This window comes from Cornus florida, unplaced genomic scaffold (assembly GCF_030987335.1).
Source record: "Cornus florida cultivar Cherokee Brave unplaced genomic scaffold, ASM3098733v1 CherokeeBrave_3.0.0_Hap2_Chr11, whole genome shotgun sequence".
Lineage (NCBI taxonomy): Eukaryota > Viridiplantae > Streptophyta > Magnoliopsida > Cornales > Cornaceae > Cornus > Cornus florida.
The window spans coordinates 79571379-79592357 of NW_026775581.1; the positions used below are offsets into that span (position 1 = coordinate 79571379).

General features: G+C 34.4%; 2 protein-coding genes across 4 annotated transcripts; both read right to left on the reverse strand.

Moving 5' to 3' along the window:
- Window positions 1-427: 427 nt before the first annotated feature.
- On the reverse strand, window positions 428-10233 carry LOC132282843 (uncharacterized). Of its 3 annotated transcripts, none has more exons than XM_059784649.1 (10): window positions 10094-10233; window positions 9358-9446; window positions 9090-9204; window positions 8024-8060; window positions 7814-7883; window positions 7547-7651; window positions 3435-3585; window positions 3246-3328; window positions 994-1087; window positions 428-903 (listed from the first exon to the last, which is right to left on the reverse strand). In XM_059784649.1, exons 2-10 carry the CDS (start codon window positions 9386-9388, stop codon window positions 816-818), a joined length of 774 nt encoding a protein of 257 aa, XP_059640632.1. In that variant the 5' UTR covers window positions 9389-9446; window positions 10094-10233; the 3' UTR covers window positions 428-815. The 3 variants fall into 3 exon arrangements, with proteins under 3 accessions (XP_059640632.1, XP_059640634.1, XP_059640633.1); XM_059784651.1 differs by lacking the exon at window positions 10094-10233 and adding an exon at window positions 9966-10044; XM_059784650.1 differs by lacking the exon at window positions 10094-10233 and adding an exon at window positions 9676-9932.
- Window positions 10234-19817: 9584 nt separating this feature from the next.
- On the reverse strand, window positions 19818-20738 carry LOC132281374 (U-box domain-containing protein 14-like). The gene has a single exon (XM_059783085.1). The coding sequence runs from the start codon at window positions 20736-20738 to the stop codon at window positions 19818-19820; it is 921 nt and encodes a 306-aa protein (XP_059639068.1).
- Between the last annotated feature and the right edge of the window lie 241 nt (window positions 20739-20979).

Below are 20979 nucleotides of genomic sequence, written 5' to 3' on the forward strand. Positions count from 1 at the left end.
TTTTCCCTCGTGTAGAGTGGGATTGTGTTCACCAATCTAATCTTTAGTCCATATACTGGAGCTGTTACAAACCGTTTTAGCTGCTCCAAGTGTACTCTTTTTTTAAACCTACAAGCAGATGAAACAGAGGTGGTTCAGAAAAAGAGCTGGTGCCTATGATGTTTTACTGAGCTATGAGCCTGAGGGAAACCCATGCTTAACCTGGACACAATGATTCAGAGCTTGAACTCAAGCCTAAATTGCAGGCTAGAATTTAAGGTAATTATTCCAATTATCAGCCCTTTCTGCAAGTTAACCTTGTGAAGCGTTTTTCCCTTTCACTAATTAGATTTCATTTGGTCCATTAACACCCAAATCAAGTTGGCTTCAAGGTAAAAATAAAAAAAAGTCTTGCCCTACTTGAAAGATGCAATGGTGACAATGTAGGTAAAAGAAATGAACCAAGCAAGATATAGCACTTTAGAAATGCATCTCAAAGTACATCCATTTCCCAACGAAGTGGCTAATTTCCCGTTACACCATCGCCCAAAAGAAGGAAAATTAAGAACCCAACGCCACCACCCTTTTATGGGGAAAAAGGAAAAGAAAAAAGACAGATTTCTCTAATAACAAAACCAGATAGGAGTGACCCATAGTCAAACAAGTTTATTTTAGGAAAGACAAGACCAAGACTGAAAGATAGGTTGAACAATGCAAGTATACCATATACCCCATGGTACCACCTAATCTAAAGTTGCCCCTCTACTCCCTAGAGATATATTTATGTTTTTCCTCTTGTGTATACCCCCATGCTTCCTCACCAACTATTTCCACAATTATGACCGGGACCCCTCGAGCCCCAACATTGCAGTGAGCCAACTGCAAACCTCCTGAGTCTCTTCAGGAACAGTGTAATGCCCAAGCCTGCATAACAGCACCAAACATTCAACAAATTTCTGTTGTGAACAACTTAATATAACGGTCCTTGATGAAAGCCAAAATGCAATTACATACCCATCATAGCTTCTAAATGTTAGATTTCGGAATCCAGCTGAACTCAAGGTTTGTGCAGATTTCTCTCCATGATTATATGCTACTACTTCATCAACTGGAAAAGAAAAACAACAAATGGATTACATGTTTAGATACTATATTGTATAACTTGTATTTCATGGTTGTCGTAAGGCACAAAACAGAAACACTGCAAATCGGCCTCCTTGGCAATACAAAAGCATGCAATGAGAGATTAAAGTGCAAATGACTGGATTAGATAATGTTTCATATAATTCGCCTGTTATTTTTTTGTTTGTCTATCGTCAAGGGTTTTGGCAGTTTTTTTTTCTATCATGTTTGGGACAGAAACATCTTGTTACATGTATACAATATGGATTCGTGCTCTGGTGGAAGCATTTTGTGTATGTTCCTTAATTTTCTTGCAAAATCCAAATAGGACCCATTCTCAGATATGGACAATCATAAACTACAACGATATGAATCGCTTTTGTACTTGTGAGACAAAATAGAACACTTTTAGTGCACTTGTCTGCAACACTGGAGAAAAGCTTCTCCTGGTTTCCCCCTTTAAGTGGATAAGACACTGTAGTTTCACAGGTTTGTGACTTGGTATGGACCTTGCCTGCCTGAAAAAACAATAATTACTTTTCTTCAAACGAAAGCTTTCTATTCCAAGAGCCCCATACCGGACATAATGTGCAAAATGTGGAAGTTATGATTCATAAAAGCCAACTTAGCCAACTATCATAACCTAAGAGCTTCCCAAGTTCTGTTAATGTAGCATTTGCGAATCTCTTGCTTTAGAAGCAGCAGCCTAAAAGAGGCAAGCCTTGGTTACAGAGGTAAGAGTTTGGCTTGATGCTTCACATTGTGAGATAATTCAAGACCTTACTAGTGCAGTGTGGTGCCCCTACAAATGTGAACTCTCCTTCAATGATTGTCAGAACGCCAATGGTTGGGGGGCTTAGCAAACTGACATTAACAAAGACTGCACTAACCTTCAAATCGTAAAATGTAAACAAACCCTAGCAGGCTTTCTTAGAGCAGTGCTTTCCACGCTATATGCAGTGGCAGAGTCGGAACTTTCTTCAAGGGGGGCAACCACGGTTTGGTATGATGAGTCCTCTCTGGCTATTATCGTAATTCAACAACGTAATAGGAGAAGCCTTTCCAACTATATCAGCAGTGGAATATGTTTTATTAATGCTGGAATTTAGCCACTGATTTAGAGCTTAGAATATCATGATTTTGTATCTCTTTATGTAATTTTTGTAATTTTGTTTAGTTTTTGGTGTTCGGAGCCACAGTATTTATATAAAACTTTGCATCTGATAGCCTATAGTCACTGAACTTGAAGATCTAAAATACATAAGAGGTTAAATTTGAATGTTCATATCAAAAGAGGTTAAAAGCAAAAGCATTTTCCGGATCATGAGTGCCAAGTGCCAACAGAAGCCAATGCAACAAGCCTAAATTGAGTTTTAAGAAATATTAGTGGCATTTTATTCTGTCATACAGGGTGATTAGACTGAGTTTCAAAATATGTAGGCATTATAATTTTTCTCTCGTATAGGTGATCTACGCGGAGAGGCTGGACGAATCAGGAAGAACACTTGAGTAAATAATATGGACTAGAATGTTAAGAAAACTTCCACATAATCGAAATACACAAAGATGAATGTGGTTTAACGTGAAAGTTGAGATAGGTGTGGCAAAATGTGTCAGACACATCCATAACGAGAACATACAAGGGTCCAACTGTTCGAGGGATGGCACCTAGAAGGTGAGTGGGTGGGTGCACGCGAGCAAGCAAAATTTTATGTGACGCTTTTTGAATTGGTCATTTCTACTCTTAAGATGAGATAACCACGGATATGGGAGAATAAGTGACCAGCGAATTCATTTTTATAATATTTTAGAGTTATTGTAATGGCCTCAATTATGCTAGCATCAATTAGATTTCAAAATTTCATGCTGAGGATTTTTTTATAGATTTATATGTATTTAGAGCAATCGAACACAACCAGCAAAAGCTTGTTATAGTCATGCCTAACTGAAAGGAGACATTTTGAGTCAAAAGTCAAAAGATGATATAGAACTCATAAATGAATATCCTGCAGGCTCTTTTACATGAATTTACTGCTAGAAGTAAATGTTCAAGCAATAATCAAATAAATGCCAAAAAGGAAATAGACCATGTAAAATGTGTGTGTGTGTGTGTGTATATATATATATATAGATATATATTATACCTAAACCATGGCAGAGCAAAATGGGCAAAGATGCTGCGCGCCTTGCAGCCTCTTGTGATCTTTCTATTCGGTTTTTCAAAGTCCTGAAAAACAAACAAAAAATAGCTGCTGAGTGGAATCAAATGCTTAGCCACATAAAAGTAGGTTGATGTATAGGTGAGTGTAATGTGCATAGGACTGAAGCCAAACCTTGAACAAGGAAGCCACCCACTCAGACCAACGATTGCGCTTAGGTTAACCAGGTATGGATTTCCATTCCCATATTGCCCCAAAACACGGCTTGTAGCAGAATAGAGGGCTGTTGCAGCACCCATACTGAAACCCCCAACGCCTAGTTTGACTGTATAATAGTGACAATTTTTTCAATGTTATGGAGCAGGTGCAATACCCTTACAACACAACAGTCTTAGTTCATCTTGTGCATGTTAAAAACATGTTTGCATATTCATGATGTGCTCAGGTGTTCATGATATGTAAATAAGAAAACAATAAATAAATAAACTACAGACAAGTTAGAAAGTCCAAGTTCCTAATGTATCACTGATTCCCAAGGTTGGTAACTTGTTATTGTGGTGAAATTGCCATTTATCCCTCCTCCATTTTATTTTTAATCTTAAAACTGTGGCAACTGATGGAGGACTATAATAGCAAGTTTATATTCTCTGCTAACAATGACAGGTTGACCACTTCGGCTGATAAGGTCAGTGATATCCCAGAAACATTATGGAGAAAAGGGGGAAATTGCTAGAGTATGTCAAAAGAGAGAACAGTAAAGTACTCCTAAGAGAAAAATCTTATCAATCTACACACGCACACACATACATGTATATGTGCACAATTGAAGAGAAAAGGACAATTAAAAAAAAAAAAAAAAAGAAAGAAAGAAAGAAAGAAAAAAATGAATGGTAAGAGAAGGAAAAAAGAATGCATGTTGAAGAACTTTAAAAGCAACTAATTATTAATTTGCTTTATAATAACTCCCCCAGTTAGAAAACCGTAGAAGAAAGAATCAATAAAGGAGGAGCAGATGGTAGCAATTCAGAAAAATTCATTATTTGGTTGTAACACTTTAACAACCATATGAGGATCTTGATTTTGTAGAATTATTATGTCTAAAGTCTCAACAAGGTTGCGTACACACTCAACCAATACATGAGAATGAATTATTATGTTTGAAGTCTCAACAATGTTGCTTACTGTTGCACCAAGTCTCGCCCTACGTATGTGGGGGTAAGACTGCGTACATCTAACTCTCCCTAGACCCTGCAATGGTGGGAGCATCTTGCATTGGGTTTGCCCTTTTGGACAAAATAGAAGCAAGCTAGTGGTATCCTTTGTGACAAATAAATACCAAATAAATTAAAAGGAAAAATCTACAGAACGATTATTAGGCCGGTAATATTGTATGTGTGGGCATTGAAAAAGACACAAATACAACACATTCATGTAGCGGAAATGAGGATGTTACATTGGATGATAGGAATCAATAGAAGAGATAAGATAAATAATGAACATGTGAGGGGAACATTAGGTGTAGCATCTATAAATGATAAAATTAGGGAAAGTAGATTTAGGTGGTATGATCATATTCAACGTAGCCCCGATGATGCACCTATTAAAAGAGGAAGAGTTGTTGGTTTAGAAGGTAAGCGACAAAGCTTATGCAAGGGTGATGATGATTAGGATATTAACCAATCACGAATTTAATCTATGAGGGTTGGGACATCTGATTAAATATGAACCAATTTATACTGTTTAAATATAATTAGGGTTAATTCCACTTACACCCCCTGACGTTTGCCTATATTCCACTTACACCCCTTCTACGTTTCATAATTTCACCTACACCCCCTGTTAATAACCACCGTCTAATTTCCTAACAGAAATGTGTGATTTTACTTTTCTACCCATAAATTATATATTAAAATTTATAACTTAAATAAAAAGACATAAACACCCTCAATTTCTCTCTCTCTACTCACAAACACATTTCTCTCTCTCTCTACACACAAACACAAGTTTACCAACATTTACTTATGGATAATACTTATACAAAGATAGCCACTACCTCTTAACATAATAAGGAAATATATATATATATATATATATATATATATATATATATATATATATATATATATTGTTTCATTGCCCTTCATTCTTCCTCCTGAAACAACACCACCCTGACCCATATATATATGCATGCATGTATGTATCACCAGTAAGCCGTGAGTCCGTGACTCAATAATTTATTAGTGTTTTTAATTCAAAACTGGTGAGAGGTTCTTCACTAAAATTAGAAGCCTAGAAGAAAAAGAGAAGCAACCCAGAAAGAAAAACAACTAAAATAAATGAAATTTAGAGCTTAGAGAAAGAAAATAAAAACCCAGAAGAGAAAACTCAAGAAACTGAGAGTGGAATAAAGAAGAAATGAGCTCCTCCTACCACCGTTTGTTGGAATCGCCGGTGGTGAGCAAGGAAGATGCCGACGGTGATGAATTTCTGGGTCACTTCGCTCAACTCAATAGGGCGAAAGGGATATTTGAATTCCTAAAGCTTGGGTTTCCGAGCTGACTGTGCTTTCTAGCTAATGGACTTACTGGGGTATAATCTCATGCTTTAAAACATTCCTATACTTGCTTGTCAATTCTTGGTGTAATACTGACATGATGATTGGTGTCAAATTGGAACAATGGGGCACAGGTGTCATTGTGGACGACAAAACCTATCAAATCTTTCTGCCAATGCTTTCTCAAAGTACAAATGAATTTCTTCCGGGATGGGGTTAAGGGATCAAATCGAAAATCGGCGGGCTGGTTCGGCCATGGATGACTCGGCGGCGGTTCAGATGAAGCAACGGCAGCGGGGACGAGCTCGGATGGTGGACAGGACCGGCGAGCAAGGTGGGCTGAACGGCGATGGGCTAGTTCGCCCATGGTTGACTCGCGGAGATGGGCTGCTTGAGGCTGAACGGCGATGGGCTAGCCGGACATTTCATCCCCGCCGAACAGTACTGCCACCAACAGAAGAATCGAAGAGAGGTTTAAGCAATAATCAGTTAAGGGTGATTTTGTAAATTTGCATTGGTCAATGAGGTTAAAAATGTCATTTCAAGTTTTGGAAGGGCAAAATTGACCTTGTACCGATTTGTTCATGCTAACACCGTTAATTGCTTAACGGCAGGGGGTAATTTGCTACATAAACCAAAACCTTAAGGGAGGTAGTTGGAATATTAAAACGTAGAGGGGGTGTAAGTGAAATATAGGCAAACGTCAAGGGGTGTAGGTGAAATTAACCCATATAATTTTAGGATTCAACACACAGACGTGATATGGAGAAGTCACCAAAGTAACAACTAAAAAACATATTGAGAGAGATCTTCTATCAGAATCTTAAAGAGCCCTTGTTATAGCAACCAGTAACCACTGAGAACCAAAAAGACTAATCTAAGTCTAATAAGCTCACAAAGAATGGGGCTTTTTCTGCATTTGTAACATCCTTTTCTTCCTATGTAGTGTGCTTGCAGTTCTTTTCTCATCCAAAATCTTTATTGCGTTTAACCAACAATATCAATATGAAAAAACGGAAGCTAGTTCAAATTCAATGTAAATGCAATAAACTTACGAAATTTCCATGGACAACACAGTCTATAGGTCCACAATACCAAAATATATAGATGATGCTAAGCTAGGGCGAGTCTCCAGGGCAAGTCATGCCTTATCTTGATACCAATCATGCATCTACCAATCTTTCTCCGGAATCCATAGATGGAGATGGCCTCTTTTGAGGATGATTTTTAAGTTCAGTACCTTCTTATGTATATATAATAATCAGTTTAGCTCAAACGGGTCCCAAACCTAATATGAATCCACTTCCATAAGGGCATAGATCAGACTTATTGGTAGAATAGAAAATCTAAAAGCCATAGAGGGATGCCTTCACCTGTTGCGAAACATAGTATTGGGTAAAATTGAGTAAATGAAACATGAATAAAACCAAAATGAGACTTTTTGCAGAAACCAGGAGCATGGCTCACCACTGTTAGTTAAATAACGACAGCAACATGGAAAACCGAAACTTCTTTCAGGAGTTTAGATAGATAAATGGAACGATTTTGACCTTATTTTAGAAAGAAACTTAGAAGTTGCAGAAACACTCGACAAAGCTCCCAAATATCCTCAAAACTGTTTGGTTTCCTCTTTCTTTCTCATGAAGCAATTTACTCATATCTTATGATGAACTGCTTTATCATGCATATGTGTGCATGAGTGTGTTCTGGAAGCTACGAAGGGGAAACTTACTATCAGCAGGCTCTGTTGACAAAAGATTTGCAACATGTGCTGCTGAAGCATCTAGCCCTTCCAAATCATCAGGAGCATCTTCTGAAATATCACCCACATCAAACCCTGATATTGAAGTAGAATTTTATTCATATATTAATAGCAGGAAAAACATGCACTGTTATATCAAATTGTTGAGACAAGACATTAACACCCAATAGCTTCTTATGTTAAGGTGGTTTTGAACCAAAGAAAATAAAGCAAGCTTCCAAGGCAATAAAATCTCACAAGCAGTGCAAGGGAATCCACCAAATATAGCTACTGGCCGTGTAGGAGCAGTTGGGCAAATCCACTTAATCTGCATCATGGAATTAGTAGAAAGAGATGGCAGAATCAGCAATAACGCAACAACTTGGAGTAGGAAACGAGAACTGCATGTTGCATCTGAATGCATATAGAAGATATTAAATGACTTAACACTATATACTAATCCCTTACATTTGGAAGAGGAAGGGTCTCCAAGAGCTGGGACCAGCTGCAAAGCCAATTAAAGAACAAGGATGTCAAATTTAATATCTATGGCTACCTTTTAATTACACAATCAAGTGGGGAAGATGCTAAATTATCGAAATTGAGAACCCAATAGTGTAGTCAGCACTCCACAAGAAATTTGAAGACCTTTATAATATGACTTAAAAACACCCACTTTTTCCATGTTATTCTATCTAGCTTAGGGACCACCCTCAAAGTTGAGACCATGATTTAGAAATAACAGTGGAAACAAACAAAATTACACTATATAAATGTCCAGATAGTACATAGCAAGATCAAATTAAACCTCAGTTTTAATATAAAAGCTTCATTATATTTTAGAAAAATGAATACCATTTACATAACCTAGTATTATTTTTTGTTTCCCCAGTTGAAAGGTCAATCAAGGTAGTGAACAAGTGGTCCCCTATGACATATATAGTTTTCAGACTCGCGGCTGCCCCAACATACCTCAGAATCAGGAAGGGAGATAGAAGAAAACGACAACTAAACATGTTATATACATTTCATGGTACCATCGCTCTCTACCATCAAATCATTTAAAATGATAATCTTCTAGAAAAGGCTAGAATTCAAGAATTAATTAACATCAAACTGCTCCATGAGAACAGGGCAAAATATTGACATTCTCTTACACCCTTCCTCCCATTATTGAATTTTCACACAATAATAGGAGGCCTGTTTTAATAATAAAGGAAAAGGAATCTGATTCTGCTATATGTTGCTTATAAAGAAGGAAACATATACAATGATGCTAATTATTAACACCCCCACAATCGAGTACACAGTCCCTTCTCACAAATTCTGTATCAAGAACATCAATGAAAAGCATATGTAAGCCAAATCATGATACTTTCGCTTTGTATATAACTATTTATGGCTTAAAAAACAAATTCAATTATGACTTCCAGTTCAACAAACATAAGATCATCTTAAAGCACCACTTTAATTTATAGCCCAACAATTTTTAATAACAGAGAGTACAATGCCAATGAAGGATAAGCGTTATTACCTTGAGCCCTTATCACCAAGGCCATGTAACCAAACTATGGTGGCTTGGTGTTTCCCTTTGGGCCTGACCACATGGGTCCTTCCAAATTCAAATGTCCTTGTAGAAGTTCTACTACCTGAGACATTGCAGTCACAAGGCCCAAAATACAATTCATTAGGTCAAATGGTGAGCTAACTAACAAGAACCGGAGTGTTACTATGAATCGACACACATTCACATTTCATATATACCAATTTAAAGGAGACGCAGGAACAGGAAGAAGACTAACCAGAACCTACACTAGAGCTATTGAAGCTCATTTCTTGCCCGAATAATTACACTATGCTGACCTCTAGTTGCAATGATTAAGATGAGCTCCTGCAATGAATAACATCCAATTGAGCATATCTATTTATACCCATTTTGGGAGATTCAAATCAACTACTTATGCATGAAACTACCAAAAAGTTAATCAGAAAGAGACACACACAAGAAAATGAGAGATAAAAAAAGACCAAAAAGAAAGAAAAAGCAATAACTCTTTATGAGCAAAGAATCCACAATAGATCAAAGCACATCAATGTAAATGAGACATGAGCCACCCTACCCAGATAGTCACTGGTTTTGCAAAGCATATGGAGAGAATATATGCTTATGGACAGTGACCAAAGTAAAGCATTCCAACTTCAACTACAACTACCCAAGAATCTCACCAAGACCAGTAAAAAAACCAGTAAAAAGAAGAGACATTTTCAAACCCAATATACAAATATATCCATGTGTAATTTCTGCCTAATTTCTACACACATATTTCTGCTTAATTTAATATATAAATATATATATTATATGATTGATGGGTACCCATTAACCACAAAATCTCAAAGTTTCAAACTTTACATGATAAATGGAGTAAAAACAAGTTTAAATCAACTTGCAGATGTAATAAAGATCTGATGTATATGGAAATAATAGTATTGAATTTAGAGGTGAGAAAGAGAAGTGGGGTTTTAGCTTTTTTCACCAACCTGGACTTAGGGTTCTAGAGTTGAAACAAATCCAAAAGCATGTGGCCTTTTTCACTTTCCTCTCTCTCACTCTCTCTCTCCCTCCTTTCGACTTTTCTCTCTCCACTTCGTTTTCTTTGTTCAGACTTCAGGCTGGTCCCTAGAGAATACAACGAAGTTTGAAAGTCCAAAATTGGTCATTTTCTTACAACTGTTATTATGTGACGAAAATGCCCTTCATAGTTGAAGATATTACTACGTTTAAACTAAAATTGGGAGTATGAACTTTTCTTTTTCTTTTTTTTTTAATTATTATCATTCAAAGGCTCAAAGACCAAGCCAAAAAGGCAGTACAGAGACATAAAGTTAAACCAAAAAAGGTATACAAATCTTGAAATATAAATAAAAAAAATGACGAACATGCTCTAAATTTGGTTGACATATTTTAAAAAAATTCATATTTTCACATAATTGTCTTTCATAAATATTTCAAATCTGTTTTTTTAAATATATAGGACTTTTTCTGAGTGATAAATTAAATAAGTTTTAACTCTATTTGTGGTTTAACATTATTAATTGAGTAAGGCCAATTTAAAAGTACTATGTGAAAATAGGATAATGTAGTTTTACAAACTAATGATCGAATTCCCATTTTACCCTCCAAAAATGTGCCTTGTGCTACGGATATTCCTGAAAAAAACATACATTCATGCATTATTCATATATGAAATTAAGAAAGAATTTTAGATAATGTGATAATCATATTTGAGCATGTGACATTCTTATTATGTCGTTTTGCTCATTTGAATGAAAGAATATTTACATGGGGCCTATAACTTTCAATTTGTCCATGTCAAGAATCTATGATGTTAATTGTCCTATGTCACTAACATTGCACTTGAGACATATATGCTCATTCCATTTTTATTTTATTTTTTAAAATTGTTTATGGCGAAGAACATATATGCTCATTCCATTTTTTTTTGTTTTTTTAATATCTTTTATCGCGAAGGGTCTATCAATCGAACAAGTGTTAATGATAAGAATATCACTTGGTATTGCACTACAAGTGGCCATATCACGACTACATGCATCAACGTTCGAAAAGAAAAGATGAAGGAAACTAAGTGAAGACATAAACTAAAGAAATTCTTTATAAGGTGAAAATGTTTAATTTTTCGTTTCATTTTTTCATTAATTATTTTTGTTACGAAGATGCGCTTCAGTGCACCAAGTTGTATCATGTTATGACAACATACATTGAAAATAAAAAACACACCATCCATTGAAGAGAAAAGCTAAAGGTAATAGGTTAATCCATGGGCTAAAATATGATAAGGTGGAAGGGTATTTTTGTCATTTCACAATATAAAGATATAAGGCAAAAAAAAATAGAAGGAAGATCCCCATGAATTATTTTCAACAGCCACGAATGCTATTACAAATCACGTATCATTTGTCTTATAGCCCATTTAACCATCTTATGTGCAACTCTGTTACATAATCTTTGGCACCAAATCAACTTAAACGCCGGTTTTTAATCAATCAAAAACTGAATATCTTGAATGATAAAGAGTGAGGCTAACTACTGAATAGTAATCACACTCAACATGCACAGTTGAATGCCCCCACTAACCACTAAAGCCTTTCCAACCTCTGCGTTGCTGACGTCTTGATGAAACAGTGTAACCATCTTAACTTTTTTCATGATGATTACGAAGCACCAAACATTCTCTACTATAACCAGTTATCTTATGAAAGGTAGCATCGGTATTCAGTTTAAATCTACCCAGAGCAAGACTAACTTAGCTATTAGAATGCTGACTACCACTTAATATCTTGAATGATGATAAGTGAGGCTAACCACTAATTGTCACACTCAATATGCACAATTGAATACCTCCACTGACCAAGAAGTTCCATATCATCCCAGAGCACTAAAGCCTCTTCAACCTCTGCGATGTCTCAATGAAACACTGTAGCGCCACTTGACAGCTCTTCCATGACGATTATGGAGCACCAAACCTTCTCCATTATAACTAGTTAACTTATGATAGGCATTATCGGTATTCAGTTTAAATCTACCCAAGACATGACTAACCTAGCTATTAGAATGCTGACTACCACCACTAGTGGGCGATGCGATAGGAGTATCTTTCCACAAAGCACCACTAAATTCGTTTAAAATATATATATATATATATAGCTTTCTTCGTAATAAACCTAGGATCCCATTCAAATTTATAAAAAAATCCAGTTATTATTATTATTTTTATTATTTATTATTATTTTTCTGTTACAAGTTATTTGTTCTATTATATTTAATTTTTATAAAATTATTTCTAAAAGTACCATTCTAGGTTCGTTTTGATCTGACTCGTCTCTTTATATTCAAAATAACATTCATTTTCAACATTCCTTGAAAGTATGTTCTATGATTCCATAGAAAAAAGAAAAAAAAAATATTAATGGAAAATTATTTAAATGCAGCCATCATTTTCAAGCATGTAACACTCGTGCTATGTAGATAAAAGAATATTTACAAAGAAGAATTTATGATGCTAATTGACCAACATCACTATGAAACAATATTCATGTTCATTTTATTTTATTTTTCTCATTAATTTGTTTTGTCACTTGACATGGATTGATCCAAGAATAACACACTTCGCATTGCACCACATAGTTGTCATATTATCACAGCATGGATAGATACTAGTTTGATAGACATGAGCCAGTTGGAGAAAAAAGACAAAAAAATTAAAAAATGTGAATATATAGGTTAAAGAATAAAAAATATGAAAGGGTATTTTTGTTATTTAACACTATAAAGTAATGTGTGACAAGGGAACAAGAGATGTTTTGTTTTGAAGGGTATGAATTATGAAAAAAAAGAATAATGGGATTTTCAAATTTGTCGTCTTCTTCAAATTCCAGCAACTTTTGTTATGGATGTGAAGTGTGAACCCTAACTTTTGGTTTTAGTGTTCACAAGACAGATTAACTGGTCAAGCCATGACTTCTTGTCGTGAATTAAAGTGCTTCATTTTAAGTATATCATTTGATTGAGTGTGCATTACTTGGTTTTACTTTATACCAATTATTGTGATGTAAATTTTCACCTACTCTTTGTTGTCATTTTGTTGACATTGAGCACATCTATTGGTTCCATTTTTATTAATGTGCCAAGCAATGATTTTTTTTTGACTCCAATGTCACACCACAAATGTTTTTCCTAATCACCCTTATCTTATTATACTTGTGCATGCACAATTATGTATCTTTATATAATACGAACCTTCTATCTTTTCGATAAAAATAATGACGCTCACCGTTTAAAGTGATAGTTTATAGTAGTGAAATTCATAATTTTTAAAGTAATAATATTTTTAAGTAGGATATACACACTATCCTTTTTTTCTTGGGAACAAATACACTAATCTTTTTTGAGTTTTGAACAAATTATACATAGGTAGAACGTTTATTGTTTTTTACTTTTATTTTTCATAAATTCGTTCGTTGGAAGGTCGAAAAGTGACTTTGAGTGTGAAAAGTCAATAATGTCTTTATATTATAATAATGTAATTATATTACATTTTATACGAAAAAAAAAGAATAAAATTATCATTTTATAAAATTTTGTCAACAAGTTTAATGAAAAGAAAACGCTAAAGGGTAATCCTTGAGCACACATCAAATCTCAAAAGATGCCAAAATAATAGACACTAAAAAGATTACCAGTATGTAATTTACCCTTCATTTTATCCACGTGATATTGTTTATAAGAAAAAATATAGGGAAATCCTAAAATTCTAAGGGAATTTCTCTAAAAATAAATTTGTATAACAGTAATTCTGCTTGATTTAGTTTTTTGAAAACTATTTTATGAAAATTCAGTTATAAAAAAATATGTTTTCAGATGACAGTTTTTTATAATTCTATAAAAATTATTTTGTATTTTTTAAGTTTCTGAAAATTATTTTTAAAGTTAAAAACTAAATATATTCCAAACTTCTTTATACATGGTTTTATTCCCATTCTTAAAAGTTGAGAAAATACGAAACACTCACAAATTGACCGTGAAAACACCTCCTTATACTTTATAAGAATCATCAATTTTCACTTAAAAGCTAAACATAAAATAAAATAATTGTGTCCATACAACTTTGTGACATCACTTTGATCTGTCAACTCTTTCCGTACCCCACACTAAATAAGTGGAGAATCATAGTTACATTATTAAAATCTTTAATTTAATATTATAAAATGTTTACCAGTCTACCACTCGAATAAACACGTAGTAGGACAAGAACACTCCTTTGTCTGCCTGAAGATCTTAATTACACCACTAAACTATGTACTACATCTAGATGCCAATTCTTTAATCAAAGAGTCTAAACACTTTAATTTGAATTATATTATTTACTAACAACGGTTGAAATCGAGATTCTTGATAAAATTTAGATGATTTTGTGCAATATGTCGGGCAATTTGTGAAATTTTTAAATGATTTCTCCCATCACATCTACTTTTACGAAGATAATTTAAGGCTTTCACGAGGTTTCAATTAATTCAAATTCATCATTGAGTGCCAGATTATGCCAGTCGATTACTGCATTTTGTGCTAATGTGGATATTAGTCTAGCTATGTTGGGAGTCACGTGACATAGGAGTGGAGAACTTCCCCACTAGCTTGTTAAGTACTAACCCAGCTAACATTACACATAATGGTAGATTAGGAAAAGATTAATGAGCTCATACGCAAGACTAAGTAGAATATTATTACACACACACAGAGATATACATACATATATATATATATATATATATATATATATGCACCTTTAAGAATGATGACATATGATATGAATGATATGATTGAGGGATGTTGTTCATTTTTTGAGACTATGAGTATTTCATGTTCTCAAATGATATGTTGTTCAAAAATTTTGAGGTTTAATTAGGACGATCAGAACTTAAAAAGAAAGAGTGTATAAAATTTTGATTAATTAAAACACACGATTTACTATAAATAAATTTTGATACGAAATTTTGACAATATAATTCTTCTATTGTTATCTTTCAAAAAAAAAAAAAAACTAAGTGCCTCATTATAGTTTTTCTAAATCAGTATATACTGATTCTATTTTCTTTTTCTTGATATTAATGATGCTAATTGAGAATTAAGAGAGGAGCTCGGTTGATTTAAAGAAGATTTTCTTAGAGTAGATCTTTCTTTCTTTTGAAAAATGGAAAAGAAAACCGATGACGAAGGAATATATATACTTATTCTATTAGTGGACATTGTACTAAAAAACAAAATACTCAAGATAAGAGTAATTAATATTACGAATATTCATATTCTAATATGATTGGCTTGACATGAATAGATTTTTAAGTTGATTCACTCATAAAAAATAAAAATAAAATCCTTATCCATGCATTTTTGTCCTCATTTTATTTTTGTTCATTCTTTTGGTGGAGGGATAGCATTGCCTTCCAACTAAGCAGAATAAATACCTTTTTTTAAAATAAAAAAATAAAAAATTCATCATTGGTAAGATTGTGATGTACCAAAAACATTTTAAAAAATATATGTATGCATATATATATTCTGATTCTCATAAAGCTTTTTGTCGCATTGTTTAAGAAATATAGTCAAACAATTTATAATTTTTTTTGTAGAAAATAAACACTAATGTTATACACCCCACTTGTTTTATTAAGATTTCAGTCTCAAAAGGTTGAGGAGATACCAATAACTCAAGTAGTATTTGATTGTATTGTAAAATTGAAAACAAATCTTAATGTAACGATAAGATTATTCCTCTTATCGATAATGATATATATATATATATATATATATATATTGAATTCTTCCCCGAGGGTGTATTTAAAAAAAAATAGATTTTGAATTTAAAGGGTACACTCTCCAACTACCATAATATGATAAACTTTACTTTGAAGTTTGAACAACTCTTCTACATCTTTTCTTTTTCTTGTAAATTTTTTTTGTTATTATATTTTCTTCTCTCTAGAACTAATCCTTTTTATAAGTTAGTTGATAAAAAATTGTACAATACAGAGTTGCTTAATACTATCTATTTCTATTAATATATTAAATATGAAAAGAACCTTCTTTAAAGTTTTGTTCTAGGTCTCAATTTGTGGCAAGCATACTCATCCATACATTTATATTCACACATAGCGACCCAAAATCTAGACCGCTGTAAACTTTCGGCACCCATCATACACACACACACACACAAATAGAAAAATAAAAATAAAAATAAAATATTGTATGCTTGCTTTTAATTTACATATATGAAATTTGTAAGCCGCTGGATGAAGCTTGTGCAAATCATCATTAGAACATCTCCAAGAATATTGACAAATATATATGTATATAATATATGTGTATATAATGTCTGGAAGAGTTGATTAAAGTAGAAGCAGCACTATTCAAAGGAGTAATCTTGGCATTTAATTAAATGATTAAACACTCTTTAAAATTACAAATACAACTTATATTATTTTCAACATATGCCAAGACTGGCTCTAAGTCGCACAATCTTCCTCAACGAGTGTCGCTCTCACGTTTCGAGCGTACTCTCGCTTTCACGCTCTGCGCGCGCTTTAGCTCACATTGCTCCTATTTGTGACATAATTTCACCGCTTTGACGCTTCTGCTTTCGAATTCGCTCTCGCTCTCGTTTCGTTTTATGTGACTTAGGACTGGCTTATGCATATAAATACAATTCACTTACTAGAAGAAGCTCAACTAACAATTTGGTACATTAAACATTAGCATTATGTGAAGCCATGGAGAGATTATTAGATAGTTATTGATATTTTGTGGACTAGTTAAATTTAGACGGTCAGATTGAGAAAATAGTCCCACAATAGTGTATTAATAAATTACAAAGAAATTTCGAGAAATTATTAAATGGTCCAGATCCATTTGACACGTAGTGGACCAGTTAAATCCAGACCGTTATTGAAATTTCTTTGTAATATATTGTATTAATACACTCTTGTGGGGCTATTTTCTCAATCGAAGAGTCTGAATTGACTTGATCCACCAAGTGTTTATGGATCCAAAGCATCTAATAATTTCTCGAAGCCGTGAGCTCTTATGAACGCATATTGGCCTTGTCAGGCCTAAGCTTGCCTTCTCTTACATAGTCCGGAATCATGAAATACCTTCCAATCATAAAAAGTCGTGCAATTATAAATTGACATATTTAATTACATGACTTTTTGTGATCAGTCGAGAGCACACATCCCGAACTACGTACTTAATGATTTGTAATATTTAATTTTTAATTTTTGGCAATCATAAAAAGTCGTGTAATTATAAAATTGACATATTTAATTACATGACTTTTTATGATATGTCGATAGCACACATCCTGAATTACGTACCTAATGATTTGTAATTTTTAATTTTTAATTTTTAATTTTTGGCAAGTATAAGAGCCCAATTCACTTCCATAATATCAGTTTATCACAAAACAAACTCTTTAGTAGCCACAAGCATCCCCTACACACTCTCAACCCCCAAACCTCCTTTTGGCTCCTATTGGGAGAATGTCAAGTTCCTAATGAACGAATTATAGTACATTTTAGATAAAAATAACAACTCTAAAATAGAAACTTTATGCAATTAGAAATATGTGACACAATTCCCAACATTAAGGCCCAATATATATATATATATATATATATATATATATTAATCTTGGATTGAGGATTTGATTGAGGCAAAGGTGTTAATAATTAGAATCGATACAAATCTGATCAACAGATTTTTATTGGAGTGAGGTGAAAAAAGGCACAAATTAAGCAAAGAAAAACAGAACATAAATGACAAGAATGACACCAAAGTTTTACATTGTTCAAACCATGCTTTACATCCCACAACATTAGTCCTGTTGGTTACATCTTCTTCGATTATTGATATTTTTTAAATATAGTAACCATCGCCATTTAATTGATGGGAAAATATATCATGAAATCAATCCCATGTATCACTCCTATCAGCATACACAAAGATGATCCCATGAATCATTTCATTTTGTCAATATTAGGCTGACAAATGGGAATTGATAGTCTAATAATATGATCTCTTCTTTCAAAGGAGGTAGAGAGTTTGAATCCCACTAGAGACATATTACGGATAATGGGTGTGCACATGTTTGCTTTTAACTTCCAATATAGCTGCAATTCATGACCAAAAATTCCTCTCCGCCCTTGTTTTTTCCCCAATCATTCCAGTACAAGAGGTTGACATTTCCTTTCAGTGATAAAACTTTTTGCTTTGAGTGATAAACTTTTGTTAATAGCTGCAATTCATGACCACAATTTCTTTCTCCCCTTGCTTTTTCCCCTCAATCATCCGAGGACAAGAGGTGGACATTTCCTTTTAGTTATAAAACTTTTATTAAGCAATGCTGGGAAATTTCACTGTTTTGAGGTCTTCATGTGAAACTTATGGTTAACATGATTTCTGAGGAATGCCCATGTGAGTTAAAAAAAAAAAAACAAAAACAAAAACAAAACAAAAAAAAAGAAAAGAAAAGAAAAAGAATACTATAATTATGTGATATGGTCCCGTGAAGCAAGTGAAAATTTTGGGATCTCCAAGAGGGGCATTGTCAATGATAGTCAAGAATGGAGGGACCATTTAGGCCTTGTTTGGCATATGTTTTGTTTTTACTGTTTCTGCTTTTGGGTTGCTACAGTATCAATTTTGGCAAAAAAAAAAATTGTTTGGTGTAACCTTATTTTATTTTACACAGTGCCAAGACACTTCGTGAACAGTGGCTCAAAATCAAAACACCAAAAAGATGTTTTTTTTTTTTTTTTGTTTTAACAACTGTTCATGGCCCACAACCATAACTGTGCATGTTTCTGTTTCTGTTTATGACATTTTCATAATAAAACATCGTTCCCAAACGTACTTCCGATTTTTTTCTAAAATACTCCTACAGCAAAAACACTGTTTCTGTTAACTAAAAACAAAACGTCTAAAACAAAGCTTATGCCAAACGGACCAGTAGAGTTTGAAATTTCTAGGCAAAAGTAGAGTTGTCATCACACAAGGTTCATAGCTATGTATAACCACTAAATACACATAAACAGCCCAAGCCTCTTTGTAGAATCAGCCTAAACAATGAAGAAAGAAATCAACATAACAGTAAAAACAAAAAGCTACTATATATATATATATATATCCCTATTTGGTTTTGCTGTAATTGGTTATTAGAAGGTTATTTAATGGACACATCTCAGTTCCCTATTCTGGTTTATCATTTCTCTACCCTTCTCCCTCTTGTCAACAACCCTTGTCATCACAGACCATTGAATTCCATATTCATATTTCACATAATAAGAGATAATACTATTTCCATTCACTTGGGACTTGCATTTCCATGCTGGTGCAAGAAATTCTTTTTTCATGGTTCGAAAATGCATTTCAACACTCACATTGACATTTGAAATCAACTAATTGTTCAACTAGTTAGGAAATAGTCTCGTCACATGCGGAAGTAAGTAAGGCCACGTACATCTAATCCTCTCCAGACCCTACATTAGCAAGAGTCTCGGTGCTAGCCCTTTTATATAAATCATGCTGAAACTTAACAATCGTATCCAATCACTGATTTTAAAGATAACAAAAAAAATCAATGGGGCCATGTCTAACTCCAGCCCTAGATGGACTCAAGCCAAACCAGACCATAAACTACCATTGGTAAAACATGGGGTTCCCATCAACATAGGAATCCAAGTCGGCCTCCATCATCTTCTTCATCAGCAAACCGGACTTCTCTCGAGCTCTTCCTGATCCTCTGACAGAGAGATCAGCCAGCACAGAGGAGAACTCCGGCAGCCTCAAAGCATCTCTCACACATCCCTCGCTTTCTTCAAACAGGCGAATAAGTATTTCAGCGGCACCTTCCTTGCTCAACATGCACCTCCCTCTCAACACTTCCAACATTGTATTCACAATCTGATCAATCTTTCTCAGACCATTTAATCCTTCTTCAAACCTAGCAAGGAGTCCCAGTATGGCAAGAGAAGTTCCGGCTAGATCTTCACAATCACTACTCTCCACTATTCCAATCAGCACCTGAACAGCTCCTGATCGGACAGCCACAGTGCAGTTCCCATGGAACTGCACGAGCTCGGCCAGAGAACTAAGGAGGTGATGGGCAGCAGGACCGCGAGGTCCAGATACCGACTTCACCAGCGATTGAATGGTGCCCCCTACTCCAAACCTGGCCTTGTTCTTGTCTAGCATTGCCAGGCTGCAGATCAAAGAAGCTGCTACTTTGCTCGACTCCAAACAGGCCGGGGAGAGAATTATGGAGTTGAGGTGATCAATGGTTTCCATATCTGCAAGAGACTGCTTTAGGTTGGGATTTAGGGAGAGGTTAAAGAGGATGGATAGAGAGAGAGTCTGGATGACTGGGGAGGATGACTTAGATAGGGTGAGAAAGATAGGGATGGCACCATCTGTTTGTGCGAGTAAGTTCCTGTTTTGGGGGCTGACCTTGGTGATGAAAACCAGAGTCTGCAAAGCTTTCTGTTGATCTTCATTGGAGTCAGACTCAGCTTCCGAAAGACACAGGATGATGGTATCACGGAGACGAACCGCAGTCATGGTTTCAGAATTCCAAGTGGTAACAATAATTTCACATTGTAGGCTACTGATACATGCTTAGCTATACACAGTTTAACTGATAGCTCATATATGAAGTAGTGTACAAATTGTGAACAAAATTTAGATGGTTTCAATGTGGTAAGCATTGGAAAAAACTAACATGTATTTGGTCGTCTCTTTCTCCCTTCAGAATATTTGGAGCATTATGTCGATATTACCATAGTTCTAATTGAATAACCAT

What these genes read in the sequence shown, in the direction of transcription:
- LOC132281374 (XM_059783085.1), bottom strand. Translation starts at nt 20,738, where the DNA reads ATGACTGCGGTTCGTCTCCGTGATACCATCATCCTGTGTCTTTCGGAA.
- LOC132282843 (XM_059784649.1), bottom strand. Translation starts at nt 9,388, where the DNA reads ATGAGCTTCAATAGCTCTAGTGTAGGTTCTG. An exon ending in CTTGGTGATAAGGGCTCAAG is followed by an intron (nt 8,061 to 9,089) that starts GTAATAACGCTT and finishes TTGGCTTTGCAG; the next exon opens with CTGGTCCCAGCTCTTGGAGA. An exon ending in TGGATTCCCTTGCACTGCTT is followed by an intron (nt 7,652 to 7,813) that starts GTGAGATTTTAT and finishes CTTCAATATCAG; the next exon opens with GGTTTGATGTGGGTGATATT.